The sequence below is a fragment of the Protobothrops mucrosquamatus genome, unplaced genomic scaffold, assembly GCF_001527695.2.
Source record: "Protobothrops mucrosquamatus isolate PMUCROS unplaced genomic scaffold, P.Mucros_1.0 scaffold640, whole genome shotgun sequence".
Taxonomy (NCBI): Eukaryota; Metazoa; Chordata; class Lepidosauria; order Squamata; family Viperidae; genus Protobothrops; species Protobothrops mucrosquamatus.
The window spans coordinates 554,868-574,664 of record NW_015386932.1 but is presented as its reverse complement, the minus strand read 5'-3'; the positions used below and the strand labels follow the sequence as shown (position 1 = coordinate 574,664).

At 52.0% G+C, this 19,797-nt stretch overlaps 1 protein-coding gene across 2 annotated transcripts; it reads left to right on the top strand.

Moving 5' to 3' along the window:
* The first annotated feature begins 698 nt into the window (after positions 1–698).
* Positions 699–16,977, top strand: FLII (FLII actin remodeling protein). 2 transcript variants are annotated; one of them, XM_015817817.1, is made up of 30 exons: positions 699–761; positions 3,005–3,115; positions 3,658–3,729; positions 3,830–3,910; positions 4,188–4,273; positions 4,959–5,120; positions 5,407–5,510; positions 5,847–6,022; positions 6,771–6,928; positions 7,037–7,121; positions 7,408–7,555; positions 7,862–7,995; positions 8,109–8,321; positions 8,848–9,027; positions 9,284–9,366; positions 9,896–9,970; positions 10,087–10,170; positions 10,801–10,972; positions 11,275–11,379; positions 11,567–11,758; positions 12,266–12,454; positions 12,835–12,974; positions 13,459–13,711; positions 13,944–14,098; positions 14,599–14,659; positions 14,950–15,078; positions 15,400–15,506; positions 15,910–16,015; positions 16,167–16,232; positions 16,843–16,977. In XM_015817817.1, the coding sequence occupies exons 1-30, from the start codon at positions 699–701 to the stop codon at positions 16,975–16,977; spliced, it is 3,825 nt and encodes a 1,274-aa protein (XP_015673303.1). The 2 variants fall into 2 exon arrangements, with proteins under 2 accessions (XP_015673303.1, XP_015673304.1); XM_015817818.1 differs by lacking the exon at positions 4,959–5,120.
* Positions 16,978–19,797: the final 2,820 nt, after the last annotated feature.

Genomic DNA, 19,797 nt, shown 5'->3' with positions numbered 1-19,797 from the left:
GACCATTGCAGCATTTCCCCCCCCCATGGTCACGTGATCACAATTCAGACACTTGGCAACCGATTGGATTTTAATTTGATTTTATATTGGGTGTTAACAAAATTTTAAATGAAACGGCAAAATTAATATTTCTTTTAATTATATTTTAAAATGGTGTTTGTAGGGTTTTTATCTGTTTTTAGCTTGCTGTAAGCCGCCCTGGGTCCGCCAGGAGAAGGGCGGGGTATAAATCTAATAAAATCAAAATCAAAATCAAAATCAAATCAATCATAGTTAGGCCGTGGTGTCCCCGGGGTCACGTGATCCTCCTTCGGCGACAATCCAACTCAATGGGGAAGCCGGGTTCGCTTACCCACCGGTGTTACCAACTGAACGGCAGGGATTCGCTTAACAACGGCGGCAAGGGCGGTCGCAAAATGCAGCCAAGCTCACTTAGCCAACGTGTCTGGCTGAGCCGCAGAAAGGTTGGGCTCGACCGTGGTCGTAAGTCGAGGACCCCCTGGGCTAACGAGAAAAAGAATGCCCAGGAGAGGGGGGGAGGAAGGGGTTAAGGGGGCGTGGCCCCGCGAGGCCCCGCCTCCCTCCCCTCCCTTCCCCTCCCTCCGCCGAAAGAGCCGCCGCCGCCGCCTCCCCGGCCGCGCTTCCCCGCTCGGCGCCCGCAGCCGCCGCCGCCGCCGCCCCGCTGCCTTCCGCCGGCCATGGCCGCCACCGGGGTGCTGCCCTTCATCCGCGGCGTCGATCTCAGCGGCAACGACTTCAAGGTGAGCCGGGCCGGCCGAGCCCCCCGGGGGAAGGGGAGGCTGCCCCCGGGATGGGCGCCTGGCTTCAGCCCCTTCCCGGCCGGGCTGGATCGGGCTGGGCGGCCGCCCCGCCTGGAGGAAATGCCGGGCTCCGTGGCCGCCCCCTTCCTCCGCAGGGCGACTCCCACCCCCATCCTCCCCCGCCGCCAGGATTATGGGAGTCGGGGTCCCCCGCGCCGCAGTCCCGGCCCGGCTTTCCCAGCCGCAGCCGAACTTGGAAGCCTCTTTCCAGGGTGGCCAGAACCGAGCTGGGGAGGGGGCGTCAAGGAAGGAAGGAAACCCCTCCCACCACCACCGTTGGTCCGGGCAACCCCGGATCTCCCCGCCCCCCTTCTGAACTTTCTTAAAAGTTGGCCATCCGCCCCCCCCCCACCCCCAGCCTGCCCGGGTTATGGAAAAGTCCGGAGGCGGGACTTTTGCAAATAAAAATATTCAATTTCGAAAGTAAGAAGTTAAACCTAGCTGAGCCGGCTCTTCCCATGGATTAAATAAATAAAATTTAATATATTAGAAAGAGGAAAGTGACATTTCCGGTCTAACCCGGCGTTTCTCAACCTCAGCCACTTTTCCGAAGGGTGGCCTTCATGCCGGCTGGGGAATTCTGGGAGTTGAAGTCCACCCCTCTGAAAAGTGGCCTCTGAAAAGCCCCAGAGCCGGATTGGAGGGTGGCTGCCTGCATCGTCCTGCAGCTAATTTGCACTGTACGGTAGACTGCTCCTGTCTTTGGAGGCTTCACATCCTTTTTTCAGAATGCCCAATAGAGTCTCTTTTGTAGGGGGAAGGGGGTGACCAGATCTCCCCCCCCCCCCCGATTATTCCTAGAGGTTATTTTTGGTTATACAAGAAAAGGATTGATTTGTTCAGATCCTGTGAAGTCAGGCTGCATTTCCGGTCAACTCTTGGTCACTTTAAGGTCTGGTCTTTGGCTCGTTCTGTGACTCAGGGTTGCAAATGTCAGCTGAGCCTCAGGGTGGGGGGGTGGGGGGGCCCAGTCATCTCCTCTTTCCAGCTCAGCCGCACCTTCATTTGGGGAGGGGAAAATATACGCTCTTGTTAAAGGAAGCAAATATTCGTGAATTGTTGTAAAGGTGACACGGAAAGGTTGCATAAAATGAAAAACTCGTATTTAATCATTACAATAATCGTGTATTAAATGTGTAGCCCTCTCCCGTTCGCAATGGAAGATATGAAATGTCTCATCTTGCTAGCTTGCTGCCATTCAACCGGAAAATATTATGAAATCTTGCACAATTTATTTACTTAAAAAGTTCCTCGTGTTTCCTAGAGCTAAACTTAACCTGGGTTCCTTTCCATCTTCCTTAATGTTTCCATTTATCCAGTCTCGCAAGTCACTTCCTCCTGCAGAGTTTCAGGGCCGATATTAGAATTATAATTAGCAGTGAGCCACATTTTTGGAGTGGGGGGGAGGCATGTTTGCCCTGGGATGTAATCGAGGTCTGGAATACTTCTGAAGTGACATGCAACCCTACTTATAAATAGTGATGTCACTCGGGGAGGGGGAGGGGGCAGATGGGGGCCAGCATTTGGACACCCGATCTCCGTGACTCCTTCCTTCCTAGAACGGATCAGGCTTCATAACATTTCAGGCTGTAAATTTCTTGAGACAGAAACGGTTGCTTGAAATGGTGCTTCTCTATTCTTCTCAGTGCAGGTTCAATGAGAGGGTCCGAGAATCTCAGGGTAGAGGGGGGGGGCAGTGCAAAGTCCTGGAATGATCCTGTATTTTATGGGCATTGGTTGGAAAGACCCCTTTAATCAGGGGCCTGTTTGAAGGAGAGTAGAGTAGAATAAAATATAGATAAAATATAGAATGGAGTATAAAATAGAACATAGAATAAAATACAGAATAAATAAAGAATAGAATAGAACATAGAATAAAATACAGAATAAATAAAAAATAGAATAGAACATAGAATAGAATACAGAATAGGATAGAATATAAAATAGAATAGAACATAGAATAAAATATAGAATAGAAAGTAGAATAGAATGGAATAGAATAGATCCTCATCTTACAGCCATTTGTTTAACAACTCAAAGTTATGATGGTGCTGGAAAAAATGGCTTATGCGTGGTCCTCTCACGACTGTCACAACATCCCCACGGTCCCTTGCCAGAAACGTCTCCGGCAGGTTTCCGAGTCTAACCCCCCCCCCCCCGGGTGTCTCCTCTCCCTGCGGCAGGGCGGCTTCTTCCCAGAGCACGTGAAGTCCATGACCAGCTTGCGATGGCTGAAGCTGAACCGGACCGGCCTCTGCTACCTGCCGGAGGAGCTTTCTGCCCTCCACAAGCTGGTGAGAGATCCGGGTCTCCTTTTGCTCCCTCTGAGACGCTGGGAATTTTGGGGGAGGAGATGGGAACTGGGGAAAGGGGGGAAAACAATGGGCCACAGAAACAGGGGAGGGGTTTTTTTTAATCCCCCTTGTTAAAATTGATTTTTTGCAAGTGTTATTATTACACCCTGCCACCTTCCCCTTTTACCTTTACCCTTTTTAAGGGTGAACTCAGGTGCCCAAAGAGGGGGGCTCGGGATCCTTTAGGCTTAAAAGGACTAGTGAGAGAGGAAGGATGGAGGATTGGGGGGGGGGGGTGTCAGGATTTCCCTTCCAAGATCTCTCCCCTTCCTCCTGCTTTCTTCCTAGACCAGCTCACATCCCACCCCCAGCCCGGGTCCTTCTCGATTAGATTGAGGCTCAGTGCAGAAACTCAGCTAGTTTGGTCAGCAGTGTATAACACCTGTGAAGGCAACCGGGGGGGGGGGAGGGTGCCCGCCAACCCCTCCTTAATATCACGCAGCCCCCAACCCAAGGCCCTTTCTGCTTGCCTTTCCCAACAGGAGCACCTCTCTGTCAGCCACAACAACTTGACCACCCTCCACGGAGAATTCTCCAGCCTCCCTTGCCTGCGGGTAGGTCCTCTGCACCCAGAGCTCCCCTGTTGCCCCCCCTCTGCATGGCAGCCAGGTGCGTCTGACCGCCTGTTCTCTCTCCCGCTGCCCCCTCCCCCAGACCATCGTCGCTCGGGCCAACGCGCTGAAAAATTCCGGGATTCCTTATGAAATCTTCCAGCTGGACGACCTCTCCGTCTTGGTAAGTGGCAGCTCTGGCTGGTGGCTGGCTGGGGAATTCTGGGAGTTGAAGTCCACGTATGTTAAAGCACGCTGGCTGGGGAATTCTGGGAGTTGAAGTCCACGTATCTTACAGTGACCAAGTTTGAGAAAATTTGATCTAAATCAAGGTGCGCCACTTATTTTTGCTCTTTGGGTCTCTGAGAAACGTGGCCTGTTTGGCAGCCATGGCAGCAGCGCCGGCCACGTGAGGCCTCGGTGGTCTCTGACGTCCCCTTCCTGCATTTCTCTTTCCCCAGGACCTCAGCTACAACCAGCTGACCGAGTGTCCACGGGAGCTGGAGAACGCCAAGAATATCCTTGTGCTCAACCTCAAACATAACAGGTAGTACAGCCAGACCTCGACTTGCTTAGTGATTGTATGAACTTACGGCAGACTCCCGTGGGATTTGCCTAACAACGGCTGCCGAAAATGCCAAAAAAAATCGGGTCCAGTCACTTGAAGCCTTGACGTGAAACCACAACAACTTATAACCAAAATTCAGGGCTTTACAAATTACGGCCGTAAGTCAAGGACTGATTGTCTGCCGCTGTGTGAGGATGCCCGCTCTGTTCCCTTCCTTTCTTGGTTCAAATCCAAGCTTAAATCAGAGCAAGCCATAATGACCGGTTGCCCAAAACAGAATGCAAAACAGTTTTCTTGGCAGATCCTGCCGCTCCCTCTCCTTCCACCTCGAGTGCCCGTCCGGCCTTTCTGCCATCCCAAACGGGCACTGAGCAAATGGAAGCTTCCACCCAGGACACGTCGTCGCCTGGAAGGAGCGGGCGGCATTTCCAGGCCCAGGGTCCAGCCCTCCGCGGAGGGAGACGCCCCAGGGCGTTGGGGGAAGAGAGAACGAGCGGCTGCTTGCATAGGAAACCTGGGGTGTGAACCTCTGGCTGCTTAAGTGTCTCCCTCGCGAGCGGGTGAGGCGCTGGCACCAGGCCGGGCCTACCTGGCAGTGTAAACAAGGCGTGCCCCTCTTTTCTCTCCTGCCCCACCCCCACCCCACCCCGCTTTGCCCCTGCAGCATAGATAGTATCCCCAACCAGCTCTTCATCAACCTGACAGACCTGCTTTACCTGGATTTGAGTGACAACAAGCTGGAGAGCCTGCCCCCCCAAATGAGGCGCCTGGTGCACCTGCAGACCTTGATTTTGAATAATAACCCTCTGATGCATGCCCAGCTCAGGTAAAAGGGGAGGGAGGGAGGGGGACTTCTGCAGGTTTTCTTCCATCCTTGTTCCCCTGGGAGTTGCAAGGGGAGACATTGGCCAGAAGGGAAGTCTCCTTTACTTACTTTAAAGGCGCTAGTCCCTGGGGATCGGCAGAGACCTTGGTGCACAGGCAAAGTTTGGGCTGAGTCCAGCTAGCGGGGTCGGTGCACAAGCAAAGGCCAGGCAGAATCCCGCCTGGCTTTCCTGCACCCGGCAGTGCTGCCTCTCAGCCCTTCTCCCCTGTTCTCCTTCCGCCTGAAGGCAACTCCCCGCCATGACGGCTCTGCAAACGCTCCATCTCCGGAATACGCAGCGGACCCAGAGCAACCTGCCAACGAGCTTAGACGGCCTGAGCAGCCTGGCAGGTACCAGCCGCATCCGTCCCACCGGGGAGCTTCAAAGGCTCCGTTTCCCCAGCCTTTCCCCCATCCGCGTCCTCCGAAGGCCCTGGGCCTCCAGCTGGGAGGACGATGGTGGGAACTGTCCTTCCCATCCGTCGGGAGAGAATAACCTTGGAGGGCGTTGCGGGTTACTTACGATAAGAGATAGAAGTGGGGGGGGGAAGTGACTGCAACACAAGTCGGGGCACTGTGAACCCCAGAACTCGCAGTGATGGAAGACCAGCTGGCCCTCTTCCCTCCCCCCCCCCAGTGAACCCCCTTCCTTGTGCAACTTGATCTTTCTCTCCTCGCCCTGCACAGATGTGGATCTGTCTTGCAACGATCTGAGCCGGATTCCGGAATGTCTCTACACTCTGTCCAACCTGCGGCGTCTGAACTTGAGCACCAACCAGATTTCGGAGCTGTCTCTCTGCATCGACCAGTGGACGGAACTGGAGACCCTCAACCTGTCCAGGAACCAGCTCACTTCCCTGACGGTGGGTGCCCCTTCCCGGAGGCCACGTCCTTTGGGCTTCTTTGAGGAGTAGCTAAGGACAGGCCAGCAACTGGAGCGGAGCCAGGGAGGGCTTTATTATTAAACCATCATATTGGATTAAAGCTGGCAGGCTGAACGAAACCACTGAGCTGCTCTTAAGAACAAGGCACCAGAGTTTCCTCAACCAGGCCTTCGTGCACAGACAGTCCTCCACTTATGACGGATCACTTAGCAACCACTTGAAGTTATAATCTACCTGAAAAGGGGACTTACGACCTGGATCCAAACTTCCTTAGTTAGATGAGGAAGGTGGGTATGCTGGATCCGTTGCTTTTCCAGGCAAGAAAAAACAGAGATATTGAGGAACTGGCAACCTCCCAGGGATAAAGAGGCAGGCCAGGGTTTCTGAACCTTTAAGTTACCTTTATGATGTGTGGACTTCAACTCCCAGAATTCCCCAGCCACATGCTGGGAGTTCAAATCCACAGGTCCTAAAGTTGCCAGGTTTGAGAAATACTAATACAGTAGTAGAGTACAGGAGATAGATGGAACCGAAAATCAACGTTTTTCTCCCTTTGCATTGCGATTCATGGACTCTTTTGTTCGATGTTTATAAAAAACAATTCTGACTGTTTTTGCCACAAGGGATGTATTTGCACCCAGTTTTGTGGAAAAGCAGCTTCCGAATGAGGAAGCAGGGATTGCTTTCCTTCCTGAAATTAATTTTTCATCCATCCTTCCCCCTCCAGTCTGCAATCTGCAAACTCACCAAACTAAAGAAGCTCTACTTGAATTCCAACAAGCTGGACTTCGATGGCATCCCCTCCGGCATCGGGAAGCTGGCCAACCTGGAGGAATTCATGGCTGCCAACAACAACCTGGAACTCATCCCCGAAAGCCTCTGCAGGTGCGTTGCGTTTCGCTCCTCCGCCCCAAGTAGCGCGGTCATCGCTCTCTGGACAGGCCGGACTTCAGCTTAAGCTGGACTTCTCCTCCGAGCCTCCTCTTTCCACAGGTGTGTGAAGCTCAGGAAGCTGGTTTTGAACAAGAATCGCCTGGTGACCTTGCCGGAAGCGGTGCATTTTCTGACCGACATCGAGGTGAGAGTTTTGGGGACAGAGGAATCCTGCAAGGAGGAGGAGGAGAAGGGTGGGGACATCTTGGCTCCCCCTTGAGCAACGGTCGAGGGTCAAGGACTAGCTCTAATATGAAAAGGGGGAAAAATATTTTTCAGAAAGTCTCCAATTTGTGTTCTAGATCAGGGACAATGAGCGAAAGTGGGTGGTGATTGAGAGTCTTCAGTTCCCAGATAACAAGCTGAACGTTCTCCCTGGAGAACCTCTTGTCTTCTCTGCTCCTGACTGAGATCCTCTTCCCTGCTTGCAGATCTTGGATGTCCGGGAGAACCCGAATTTGGTGATGCCTCCGAAGCCCGTGGACCGAACTTCAGAGTGGTACAACATTGATTTCTCCTTGCAAAATCAGTTGCGGCTGGCTGGGGCATCTCCTGCCACAGTGGCAGCGGCAGCTGGAGGTGAGCTTAGGACCTCTTTGGATGTAGGTTAGGAGCCCTTTTGGGTGTGTAGTTTTCTTGTCCTCCCCAGCAAATAGCCACACTAGAAGGATAAACTGTTGCCTTCAACCTGATCATCTCAAGAACTTCCTTCTGCTTTGTAAACTAGAAACACGTCCGACCCCTCTCTCCCTGAATCATGTCCTCTTAGGACCACCTTCCCAATCTTGTTACTTCTCGATGGGAACTAGAACCTCTCCATCCAACGTTCTCTTCTCCATCTCTTGCTTTCTAAAACTCCCCCCCCCTTCCACCTGTGGTTCCCAGGGAGCAGCCCGAAGGACCCCCTGGCACGGAAAATGCGCTTGCGAAGACGCAAAGACTCAGCCCAAGATGACCAAGCTAAGCAGGTGTTGAAAGGCATGTCAGATGTGGCCGAGGAGAAGAATAAGAAGATGGAGGTAAGGTTGGATTCATCTCCAAGTGACCCCCATGCCTGTGGAGGAAAAGGCAAGCTGTAATGGGGGCTAAATGAAGACCACCTCCCCTTCCTCTTCCTTCTTTCCACCTTTAGGAGAACGGAGACCTAAAATACACGGACCTGAAGACCCGTCGCTGGGACAAGAGTTTGGAGAAACCTCAGCTCAACTATTCGGAGTTCTTCACAGAAGATGTGGGTCAGCTGCCAGGGGTCACCGTCTGGCAGATCGAGAATTTTGTGCCCACGATGGTGGATGAGACTTTCCATGGGAAGTTCTACGAAGCTGATTGCTACATTGTGCTGAAGGTGGGAACAACCAAAAGGCCAGTGTGTGCGTATGTGTCGCTGTGGTATATCCACAGCCTCAACTTACCTGTCTGAGACTGATTTATGGCAATGTCCTTCAACCGCTTTACAAAAGTTGGGCAAGATATCTAGTCTACAGCCCACATCTAGCCTCGTTTCATGGGTTGTGGAGAGCAAAGCACACAGAGAAGAATCCTCATGGGAAACTTTTTCTAGAGTTCATTTCCAACTCTAGAAAAAGTTTCCCATGAGGATTCTTCTCTGTGTGATCTGCTCTCCACAGCCCATGAAACGAGGCTAGATGAGGTAGTCCTCAATTTATGACTGGTTGTTTAACAATTGTTTGAAGTTATGACAGACCTGTCTTGGGTTCCTTATGACCCAAACTTCTGGTGATCGTGTGACTGAACCTTGAGTACTAAGCAGCCAGGCGGCAATAACCACCCCAAAAAGGGTCATAAAATTCGGTTGGTCGTGTTCTATGACCATCTGTGATGGTCTCTAACAAATAATGGCTCTTCTCCAGACCTTTCTTGATGACAGTGGCTCCTTGAACTGGGAGATCTATTACTGGATCGGCCAGGAGTCCTCCCTGGACAAGAAGGCCTGTTCGGCCATCCACGCTGTCAACCTGCGCAACTACCTGGGGGCCGAGTGCCGGAGCATTCGAGAAGAGATGGGGGACGAGAGCGATGAGTTCAGCCAGGTACACAGCTTTCTCTGCGGGCTTCCGTTCCGGAGACCTTTGCAGGCCTTCAGAACTGCAGGAAATTGCCCCAAGAAATTGATAAATAAGAGCAATGGGATTCAACATGAAAAGACATTTTATATGTTGTTGTGAAGAGAACAGGGTTATGAGCTGGCTTGCGTGTTTAATCCATGGTGGTTGCCAGTTTGCTTTAATATTATTTCTGTCTTTCCGCTTTTGAAAACACCATATTTTCTTTTACATCCTCTGGCAGGTATTTGATCATGAGATCTCCTACATCGAAGGGGGCACGGTGAGCGGATTCTACACCGTGGAAGACATCCATTACATCACCAGGTAAACCTGAACCATCCACAAAATCAGGCTTTGCTCCAGGTGCTCAGGATGAAGCTGGTGGTTACGTTTGGGAGTTGGAGAAAGTGCAAAAATACTATTTCCCAGGCTCATTAGCCATTTCTGCTCTTCCTCCATCTGCATCCCCCAGGAGTTAGGATGACATGGGGGAGTTTCAGGAGAGAGAGAGTGTCTTTGGGTTGGGTCCAAACTGGTGTCTCTCTTGGCAATTTGGGCGGGAATTGCCTGCTATCCTGGTTTGTCTCTATCCTCGCTGGCTTGCAAATGTCAAGGTTACATTCTTTTCTAGCCTGCCAGTTCTCTGATGGCAACTTGCAAACTCTAATCCGTCATTTGTGGAGGCTGCAGCAGTTATTTCAACCTCTTGTTTTCGAATGCCCTCTTCAAATGTCTTAAGAGGAGAGAGAGAGAGATTGATGATCAATTTCACAACATTTAGTTTCTTGCTTTCTCTGCCTCCCTCCTCCCAAATGGATATAACCAAGCTGCTGTTTCTGCACTCTCAATGCAGGCTTTACCGTGTTTATGGAAAGAAGAATATCAAATTGGAACCAGTTCCTCTGAAAGCAACCGCTTTGGATCCTCGGTAAATACGCAGAACGGCCTTCTTTGGAAAGACCTCTGTGGGGTGGCTGGGAAAATGCTGCTGGCTATTTTTTTTTAAAAAAAACATTGCTCTCCCTTTTCTTCCATCCCTTCTAGCTTTGTCTTCCTGTTGGATCACGGCCTTGAGATTTACATCTGGAGGGGCAGCCAGGCTACTCTCAATGGTACCACCAAAGCCAGGTGAGTGCCAAAAGAAGGTTGTGGCACAGCTGGTCTCTGAAACATCTGGAGGAGTTCTGCAGAAGTGCATTGACATTAGCTATGTCACTATTTTACCTTGCCATTATTGCCAGCACCCCCAAAAATGGACTCAAACAGAAACTTCGTGGTGATGTCAGGCTCCATAAACCAAGAAAGACACGTTGAGATTTTTCAAGCAGATTTCTTTATTGTTGCTCACTTATAGATTAAAATCTTGCCAAACTGAAGCCGACTACTTGGACCATAAAACAGAGACTCTGTGAACCCTTAAGGAGGAACAGTCTTCACCCCCTTTCTCACACACTATCTAAGCTGCTCTGTCTCTTGCTTCTCTGGAATTCGCTCCCTCCCTCCTGGGAATCTGGACAACAGTCCATGGGGGGAGGGGGAGGTGTGGTATCACAGCCAGTCTCTCTCCTTCACCAATCAGAGTCTTGGCTGTGTAAAAGCATCGGTGCCAGAGATGGAGCTCTGAAGGTTGCTAGCGTTGGGCACAGAGGTTGGGCCTACAGTTGGAAGCAGGAAGCTTTATCTGAGGAGACTCAGGTTCTCTCTTCATTCGGCTGGTCCTAGACTCATCTCCCACCGAGTCTCCTCTCTTCTTCTCAGGCTCTTCGCCGAGAAGATCAACAAGAACGAGCGGAAGGGCAAGGCTGAAATCCTGCTGCTGACTCAGACCGAGGAGACGCCGGAGTTCTGGGACCTCCTGGGTGGGCAGGTGGAAGAGATCCACGCTAACGTCCCCGATGACTTCAAGCCGCCCAGGCCCAAGCTGTACAAGGTGAGGAGTGGGGAGAGTTGGGACTGTAATCATACATCTTAAGCTTCAGCTTCTCCACTCATTTCTGTAGGGATTTTCCAGAAATGTGCTACCTTCTTCCATTATTCCCAATCAAGTCTACCTGCTCTAGACCTTACATTAGTCTCTGGAGGCATTTATGCCCAACGGTGTTGATAGCAAGAGAAGGCGGGATTTGGGGAAATCAGTGATGTCCTGTTGGCTTGGATCACACCCAGGATGGCTCATACTGGGCTGTGCCTGCGACCTGCTCTTCCTTCTTCTCCTTTCCTCCTCCTGCGCAGGTTGGCCTGGGACTGGGCTACCTGGAGCTGCCCCAGATCAACTACAGGCTGTCTGTGGAGCACAAAAAAAGGCCACCGGTGGACCTGTTGCCCGAAATGAGGCTGGTAGGACTCTGGGAACAATGTCTGCAAGGTGGTGATGGGAGCAGAGTAGAAGTTCTGGATGGTTTCTGATTAAACCTAGTCCAGAACCTGGTTTTTGGACCTCTCTTACCTTCCAAGAGTCCTGAAAGGAGATTTCACGTGGTCCCGTTGAGTCTCAACCATCTGCTTTTGTCTTCTTCACTGATAGCTCCAGAGCTTGCTGGACACCAAGTCGGTCTACATTCTGGACTGCTGGTCAGACGTCTTCATCTGGATTGGCCGGAAGTCTCCACGCCTGGTGCGGGCGGCTGCTCTCAAGCTGGGCCAGGAGCTGTGCAGCATGCTTCACCGCCCCAAGCATGCCATGGTCATCCGGAACCTGGAAGGCACCGAGTGCCAGGTTGGAAGGAGGGCAGCTTGGCAAGGAGGGACGACGGGGGTTCCCAAAGGACTGTAAACCATCTTCAAGGGTTGATCAAGCCATGTTTGCCCACTTGGGAGGAGAGGAAGCATACATATAGGGGTGGGGGCTGCAGGACTCGGAAAGTAAGGAGGCAGAATTTGCAAAGCATTCTAGCTTCTTCTAGCCTTATGTGAGATTCTGATGACCAAGGTCTCAGCTGAAGGGATGTTCCTACAAGAGAACAGAGCCAGCGTATATCGATTGCATGCCTGGGGGATTCTGGTCATTTAAGTCCTCGGCTGAAGATTTACTGGACTTGGTCGGTCCCGTGTTTGCTGGCTCTTCGTGATTCTCAGAACTCTGTATCTGTAGGACTACCTTCAATATTTTGTGTTCTGGAGCGAAAATGTTTACCTCCACATTTAAAAGTGAAAGCTTCCAGCATAGTTTTCTTCTGCTTGGTCTGGATTTTATGGCACTGATGAGGATCCATGTCCCTGCCAGGTCTTCAAATCGAAATTCAAGAACTGGGATGACGTGCTGAAGGTGGACTACACCCGCAACGCTGAGGCGGTCCATAAACCTGAAGGTCTCTCAGGAAAAGTGCAGAAGGATGCTGAGAAGAAGGACCAGCTCAAGGCTGACTTGACTGCCCTGTTTCTGCCACGTCAGCCCCCGATGCCTCTGAGCGAGGTAGGTCCTACAAGGTGGAGAGAACCAAGCTAGGCCCACAACTCTGGCTCCCTTGTGTGGAAGTAGATTAAGCCTTCTCCAAACTAGCGTTTCTCAACCAGGGCAACTTGAAGATGGGGGAACTTCAACTCTCAGAATCCACCAGCCAGAAAAGTTGGCTGGGGAATTCTTGGGCTTGAAGTCCACCCATCGTCAACTTGCGGAAGATTGAGAAACCCTCCTCCAAACATTGGGTGATGTGACCATGATGAACTAGATCTAGCATCGCTTTGAGACACCTAGAACATTTCCCCACCCAAAACATTCTTCCATTTTGGCACTTCCTCTGTCTCCCTTGAAGGCCACCTGTGTGACTCGGGTCTTTGCTTTCCCTCCCCCAGGCAGAGCAGCTCATGGAAGAATGGAATGAGGATCTGGACGGCATGGAAGGTTTTGTCCTGGAGAACAAGAAGTTCACCCGGCTGCCTGAAGAGGAATTTGGCCACTTCTACACCCAGGACTGCTACGTCTTTCTCTGCCGGTAGGTCATCTCGCCAGCTTTCCAGGTGCTCCGTGAACCTTGGTTCCAGGGAGGTCTTTCTGTCCTAATTTCTCCCTTTGTCCAAATCAGTGCAGTGCATGGTGTTCCTCAGAGTAGGGAAGTGGGTTGAGAACAGGTGCTTCTTCAGAAATGCTCCTCTCCCGTTCCGGTGGGGGTCTCTGGGACCTTCCTGGTGGGCTGAAATTCAACCCTCTGTTCATGGATGGTCACTTTTCTTTGCTGAGACCCAACCCCTAAGCGATGCCCTTCCTATTGAGTCCCACGTGGGCCCTTTGGACAAGGCTTAGATGCCTGGCCAACGCCAAGCCTCCCTCGAGATGTTCTCAGACGTTCTCCGAGGTCTCCACCTATCAGAGCTGCTTTGTATGATCCTTGTGCTGAAGGAGGTTCTTCAGGTTGCCTCTTTTTTTGCCAAGGCTGCTTGGGGAGACGTAACCGAGTAATTCTGGTTTTGTCCTGAGAGGTACTGGATCCCTGTGGAGACAGAGGAAGAGGAGGAGAAGAAGAAGAAGAAGAGAGAGGAAGGGAGCGCTGAAGGGGAGGACGACGCAGAGAAGGAGGAGGAAGAGGTGGAAGAAGAAGAGAAGCAGCCAGAAGAAGACTTCCAATGTGTGGTTTATTTCTGGCAGGGCCGGGAGGCCTCCAACATGGGGTGGCTGACCTTTACTTTCAGCCTCCAGAAGAAATTTGAGAACCTTTTCCCAGGCAAGCTAGAGGTGAGCCAGAAGACCATCCCTGTGCTTGGAAGGAGAGTGGGGAACTGGGCGCATCCATCCTCTCGGCAGTGTTCTAGACCAGGGGTCTTCAAACTTGGCCCTTTTATGACTAGTGGACTTCAACTCCCAGAATTCCTCAGCCAGCAAAGCTGTTTTCAAACTTGCCCCCTTTAAGATGGGGCCAAGTATGGCTGAGGTTTCTGCACCCCCGCCCCTCCCCTCACCCCTCCAGGTTGTGCGCATGACGCAGCAGCAAGAGAACCCCAAGTTCCTCTCCCACTTCAAGAGGAAGTTCATCGTCCACAAGGGCAAGAGGAAAGCCAAGGATGAGAATCTCCAGCCCAGCCTCTACCACATCCGCACCAATGGCAGCGCGCTCTGCACCCGGTGAGGAGCTTCCTTCCCTGGGCACGGTTGGGGTCCTGGGCCTCTGGACTTGCTGAGACCCTTGCAAGCCTCAGAGGGGATTGAGGTCCTGCTGGCGGAGGAACTCGGGAAGTTCTCCCATTCCTGCTCTCCTTGCAATTTGAGATCTCCTCAGTGGGTTTACACAAGAGTTTGGATCTTGGAACCCAGAGTTGGAGAGCGGTCACCTAAAAGGCAATGCTAAGCCCCACCTCCTCCCGCCCTCTTCAGAGATGGTTTGTTCCAGAGTCAAAGCCCAAAGCCCTTTGGCCAAAGCTGGCTTCCTTGACATTCCAGCTCCTTCTTTGTGAACCAAATTAATTCCCTTGGTCACTCTTCTTTGGCCATGTGCCAGTCCATCAACCCAACTACCCAAACCCAAATCAACCTATCAGCCCAAACCCCGACAAGGGAAGGTACCTGTGGCTCTTCCCCTTTGTCCCTGCGGGTGCTGACGGTCTCCCCACCTCCTTCCTCTGCAGGTGCATCCAGGTCAATACAGACTCCAGCCTTCTGAACTCTGAATTCTGCTTCATTTTGAAGGTAATCTAAGCCACCAATGGATGAAAACTGGGCAGTCGCTTTCTTTCTTTCTTTTAATCTGATGCTCTTTTGTGAAACGCAGCTTGGCAGTTGGAATTCGAGGCCTCTTTCTGGGGTACCAATCCCCCAAAAGTGGTGCCCCCAGAATGCTAACACTTCCATACCAGCCCTGGCCACGCTGGCTCCGAATTCACGTAGCCTGAACACGTCCAGTGAAAGCCAGGCAGGAGAAGGCTGACCTTTGCCACTTTAAGACTGGTGGACTTCAACTCCCAGAATTCTCCTTCCAGGTTCCCTTTGAGAGTTCCGACAACCAGGGCATCGTGTACACCTGGGTCGGCCGAGCTGCCAACCCCGATGAAGCCAAGCTGGCTGAAGATATCATGAACCATATGTTCGATGACTCGTACAGTAAGCAGGTAAAGAGAACAAATAGAAGAGAATACTTGTAGCTCAGGGTGGACATGAGGGGTCCTCGGTGCCCTCTGAGCTTGGTGCTTTTCTTGCAGACGTTTCTTGACCCAACTAGGGAACATCATCAGCGCTAGAAGCTAGAACCCCTTCTAGCACTGATGAGGTTACCTAGTTGGGTCACGAAACGTCTGCAAGAAAGCAGCCGAGCTCAGAGGGCACCAGGGACCCCAGAGCTGCAGACAACTTGGGTGGGAAAACCCAGCGGCAAATCTTTCCTCACTTCCCCCTCCCCTCCCCCTCCTTCTCCCCTCCCCCTTGGTTTGCAGGTGATCAATGAGGGAGAAGAACCAGAGAACTTCTTTTGGGTCGGGATTGGAACCCAAAAGCCTTACGACGGAGATGCCGAATACATGAACTTCTGCCGTCTCTTCAGGTGAGCCAGCGAGTCTCCTGGGTGGATCCCTTCTTCCCCAAGACGAGGGCTGTCCTCATTCCCTGGCGAGAACCAAACGCCTCCATCTCTTTGCCTAGCTTTTCTTAGCTTTATTTGCTTTGTATTTTATCTTTCTACTGTTTGGAAGCCGCCCAGAGTCACCTTATTTAGTACATAAAAATAAATTCCCGGAGAGCAGAAGGAGCCGGCCTTCTTTCCAAATTTGCCATCACCCAGCAAGCCCTCAGTCTGTAGCAGAATCCAAGACCGGCCCTCAAAGAGACCGAATTTGCTCCTGGGGGAGTGGTGGGGGGGGGTCCGCTATTCCCTCTTCTGCTCTAATGTCCATCTCAAGAGACTTTTTTTTTCCTGGTTTTGTCTCCTCCTTCCCCCCCCCCCCCAGGTGCTCCAACGAGAAGGGCTACTTCGCGGTGTCAGAAAAATGCTCCGATTTCTGCCAGGACGATCTGGCGGACGATGACATCATGTTGCTGGACAACGGCTGTGAGGTCAGTCTGGGGCAGGAGCCGGACGGGACCCTCGGCCGGCTGTGGCCTCGAGCAGCTGGTGGGACCGGGAGGAGACGTCTCCCTGGGTAGCCCTGGGGGGGTCTCCTCTGGAGAAGAAGCCACCGCCCGGTCCCCTCTTCCTCTTTTCCAGGTCTACATGTGGGTGGGGACGCAGACCAGCCAGGTCGAGATCAAGTTGAGCCTCAAAGCTTGTCAGGTAACCATCCGGAAGGGTCGACAGAGGCCATTCTGGGGGGATGCCGAGGGAGGGTCCGTGTTCCTCTCCTGCTTTGGCTTCAGCAGGATTTTGCCGGCCGGGGAGAAAAGATCTCGCATCTCCTGGCCTCCTCCACTCCAGCGGCATCAAGATAGTCCTTCATTTATGACCGTTTGAAGTTATGACCTACCTGAAAAACAGGGAGTTACGGCCCAGTTTCAAAGTTCTGACAGTCCCCCCCCCCCCGGTCATATGACTGCACTTCACTGCTCGGCAACACCACGTTTTCCAACGGGTTTTGCTGAAAACTGGAATTCGCTTACTCAATTTCAAAACGTTTGAGGGATTGCTGGGATTGGGCCAACCTAGAATTGCTGGGATTGGGCCAACCTAGAATTAAGGAGAAACTTCCTGATAGTGAGGACAATTAACCAGCGGAACAGCTTGCCACCAGAAATTGTGGACACCCCATCACTGGAGGTTTTTAAGAAGAGACTGGACAGTCACTTGTCTGAGATGGCACAGGTTCTCCTGCGTGAGCAGGGGGCTGGACTAGAAGACCTCCAAGGTCCCTTCCAGCTCTATTCTATTCTATTCCTTCCCTCCTCAGGTCTACATCCAGCACATGCGGTCCAAAGACGCCAGCCGGCCCCGGAAACTCCGGCTGGTGCGCAAAGGCAACGAGCCGCTTCCCTTCACCCGCTGCTTCCACGCCTGGAGCACCTTCCGGAAGCCGCTGGCTTAACGGCAGCCAACGCCAGACCTCACTCTCTGCCGCCCGCAGTGGCCCCACTGGGGATCCCCTGACGGATGGACTTTGTAGTCTTGTGCCAGCGCTGGGCGGCCCATCCCCGCCCTTCACTGCAACGCGCTTCTCTTCGAGCCGCGGATTGGAGGAAACGTTACTCAGAGAGGTGGGGGGGAGCTGAATTGCCCCCTCCCACCGTCACCGTCCCCCAAATCCACCTCCTGCTTCCGCTTCCAATGCCAACCAAATCTCCAAGTGGCCATTAAGACGCCTGGCCCTCTCTTAGCCATTCTTACAGCAGAGGTGTCTTGGTTCCCCCCCTCAAACCCCCTCCATAATGCTCTCTCAACAACCACCCCCCCCCGCTCAGGTGCCGCAGCCTCCCGGCCTCGTTCTGGGGTGCAGGGTGGGCTGAGCCCCAGGAGCGCACCTCCCCCCCCCGGCTGGGGGTCTCGGGCAAAAGTTTGCAGAGATTCTAGCACTTTCCAAATTAAGCGTGGAGCGGGAGCAGAGAGGTCTAGCAAGAGGGGGTGGGGGAGGCTCAGGGAGGCCCCTGCCCTGGAAAGCGAGCATAAGATCCCCCCATCTTCCATCCCAGGGAAGGAAGGATTTCAGCAGCTGCTTTTGTGCTCCTAAAAGCCACCCCTGGCTAAAATCCGTTTGTTTTTTACAGCTGCTAAAAGCACAACTGTCTTTTATTGCCTTCCAGTTGAATGCCTGGATCTGTTCTTCCTTCTTTTTTTGCACTGAATTACAGAGTTTTTTTAAAAAAAAATCACAAAGAAGTGGTGCCCTGCTGGCTTCTAGTCCTCATGAGGCACTAGGTTATGAAAAGCAGATCTCTTGCAATTTTCTGCTTTGCAGTCAGCTCCTTCCTAGATCCCCACTTTTGGAAAAGGTGGGAAGAAAAGCCACAGAAAGGAAGCACTTGGAAGAACTTGTAAAAAGCAGGAGAAGTGGCACTCATTTTAAAGCCAGCCTGGATCAACTTGATGCCCGCCAAACATCTGGAGCAATTGCTACCAGCGGCAGATTGCATGGCCAAAGGCAGAGGATGGCGGGCATCAACTCCAAACAGCTACAGTCGCAGGCAGGCATTCAACTAGCAAAGTGCAGGGTTGCGTCTGGCCTAGCGCAAACACAGCGAAGGGGGTGTCCGTTCCAGGGCTTCACAAGCTTCCTTTTTAATTTCTCAATAAAGATTGCAAAGTTGGCCACTGTAGTGTCCTTCTGTTCTGACAGCAATAAGCAAATCCTGGTTCACTCCCACTACTGTTTTTAGTGATTTTCCTCCCATCTTAGGTGCCAGTCCTATAAGTGGCATTTTCCCTCCTTGGCTGGTAGTAGGAAAACTTCCGTATTTCAGTACTTTTCTCTGCCTCTGTTTGCAAAGAGGGTCACTGAGAAACCAGACTACAAGAGAGGCTGCTTTAGATAGTAAATGCTTTATTCTTCCTTTATTAAAAACCTGCATTAATTACTAAACAATGCTAAATCCATTCCCTGGACCAAAAAAAGGGGGATCTGAAGAGGTCATAGTACAAGGAAACTAGCCCACCCTCCCTCAGTGGCTACCACAAAAAAACCAAAAAAAAAGACTCACAATGTCACACCTCCATCCACTCACGCAGACACCCGTCAGGCATTCACACGGACACAGAGCAAGAATCAAATCGTACCGTTCCACCCAAGCGGACTTGTAAAGTTCCTTCCCGGGGAGCCAAACTCTCACATCAAAAAGGGGGACTTTTAAAAAGCGTTTTGCCCCACTTCTTAGCCTCCCCATCTTATCAACCCCCCCCCCCCAGGGGAGTTTTCTTGGCACAAAAACAACCGTGAGAAAAAGGAATCCTTCCCAGCAGGAAAGCGTAGCTCCAGGTCTGTGTGATGGGCTCGCCTCTTCTTTTTTTTGGCACAAGAAATTTTCCCACCTGAACGGGACAAGGTGGAGGTGAAGCAGAAGAGAACCCACCTCCACTCCAGAGAAAGGGGTCCACGATGCCGGGCAGCTGTGGGGGAGGGGTGGGCGCTCTGACAGGAGGGCCAAAGAACCATGCTTGGGACCAGATCTCAGCAACGTGCACAAAAACGCCTTGCCACAACTTTGCACAGTTGCACACGCAGCTCGTTCTTGGAAAGTCTGTCTGTGGCTTGCAAAAAATCCCAGCAAGAAGTTTCTAAGGCAGGGAGGACCCCCTCCCCACACACACACGGGGACCTTTGTCGTGGTGTGAGAGTCAGCAGCCACCGCAGAGAGCTGCCTGCAGCTGTGTTCCCCGATCACCAGGCAAAAATCAAGCTGGCTCAGCCAAATTCAGCGCAGGCAGCCAAAGCCGGGATTTCAAATGTGGGAAGCTGGAGGTTCAGGGAAACGGTGAGTGGCATGTCAGAGGACACTCGTAAGAGTTGGCCAAATAAAAAGAAGAAAAGCCCACCAGGGGGTCTGAAGCTGGCATTGCTGCTGGCATTCAGTGGAGACCCTACATTCTCCAGACCGGACCAAAAACCCCATCTTCAGCTCAGCAAAAACTCTTTGCTTCCTAGACTTGGGGAGTCCCTTCTCAGATTGAAAGGGAAAAAAAGCACAGAAACGTAAGCCAAACTTATTTACCATCTTATCATCGCCTGGGATTAAGGGACGTACATCAACTCTGTACCAAGCCCAGTTAATTTTCCCTCCCCAACACACACCTAACCCCCCCCCCCCAGGAAATTGGAATTTCAGAAAGGAAAGAGGAAGCTACTTTGGCATTGCTAATTAACCCAAAATCTACAAATCTGTTTAAAATCAAATTGGGCCCACAGGCAGCTAGGGAG

What these genes read in the sequence shown, in the direction of transcription:
- FLII (XM_015817817.1), top strand. Translation starts at nt 699, where the DNA reads ATGGCCGCCACCGGGGTGCTGCCCTTCATCCGCGGCGTCGATCTCAGC. An exon ending in TTTTCCCAGGCAAGCTAGAG is followed by an intron (nt 13,712 to 13,943) that starts GTGAGCCAGAAG and finishes TCACCCCTCCAG; the next exon opens with GTTGTGCGCATGACGCAGCA. An exon ending in AATTCTGCTTCATTTTGAAG is followed by an intron (nt 14,660 to 14,949) that starts GTAATCTAAGCC and finishes TTCTCCTTCCAG; the next exon opens with GTTCCCTTTGAGAGTTCCGA.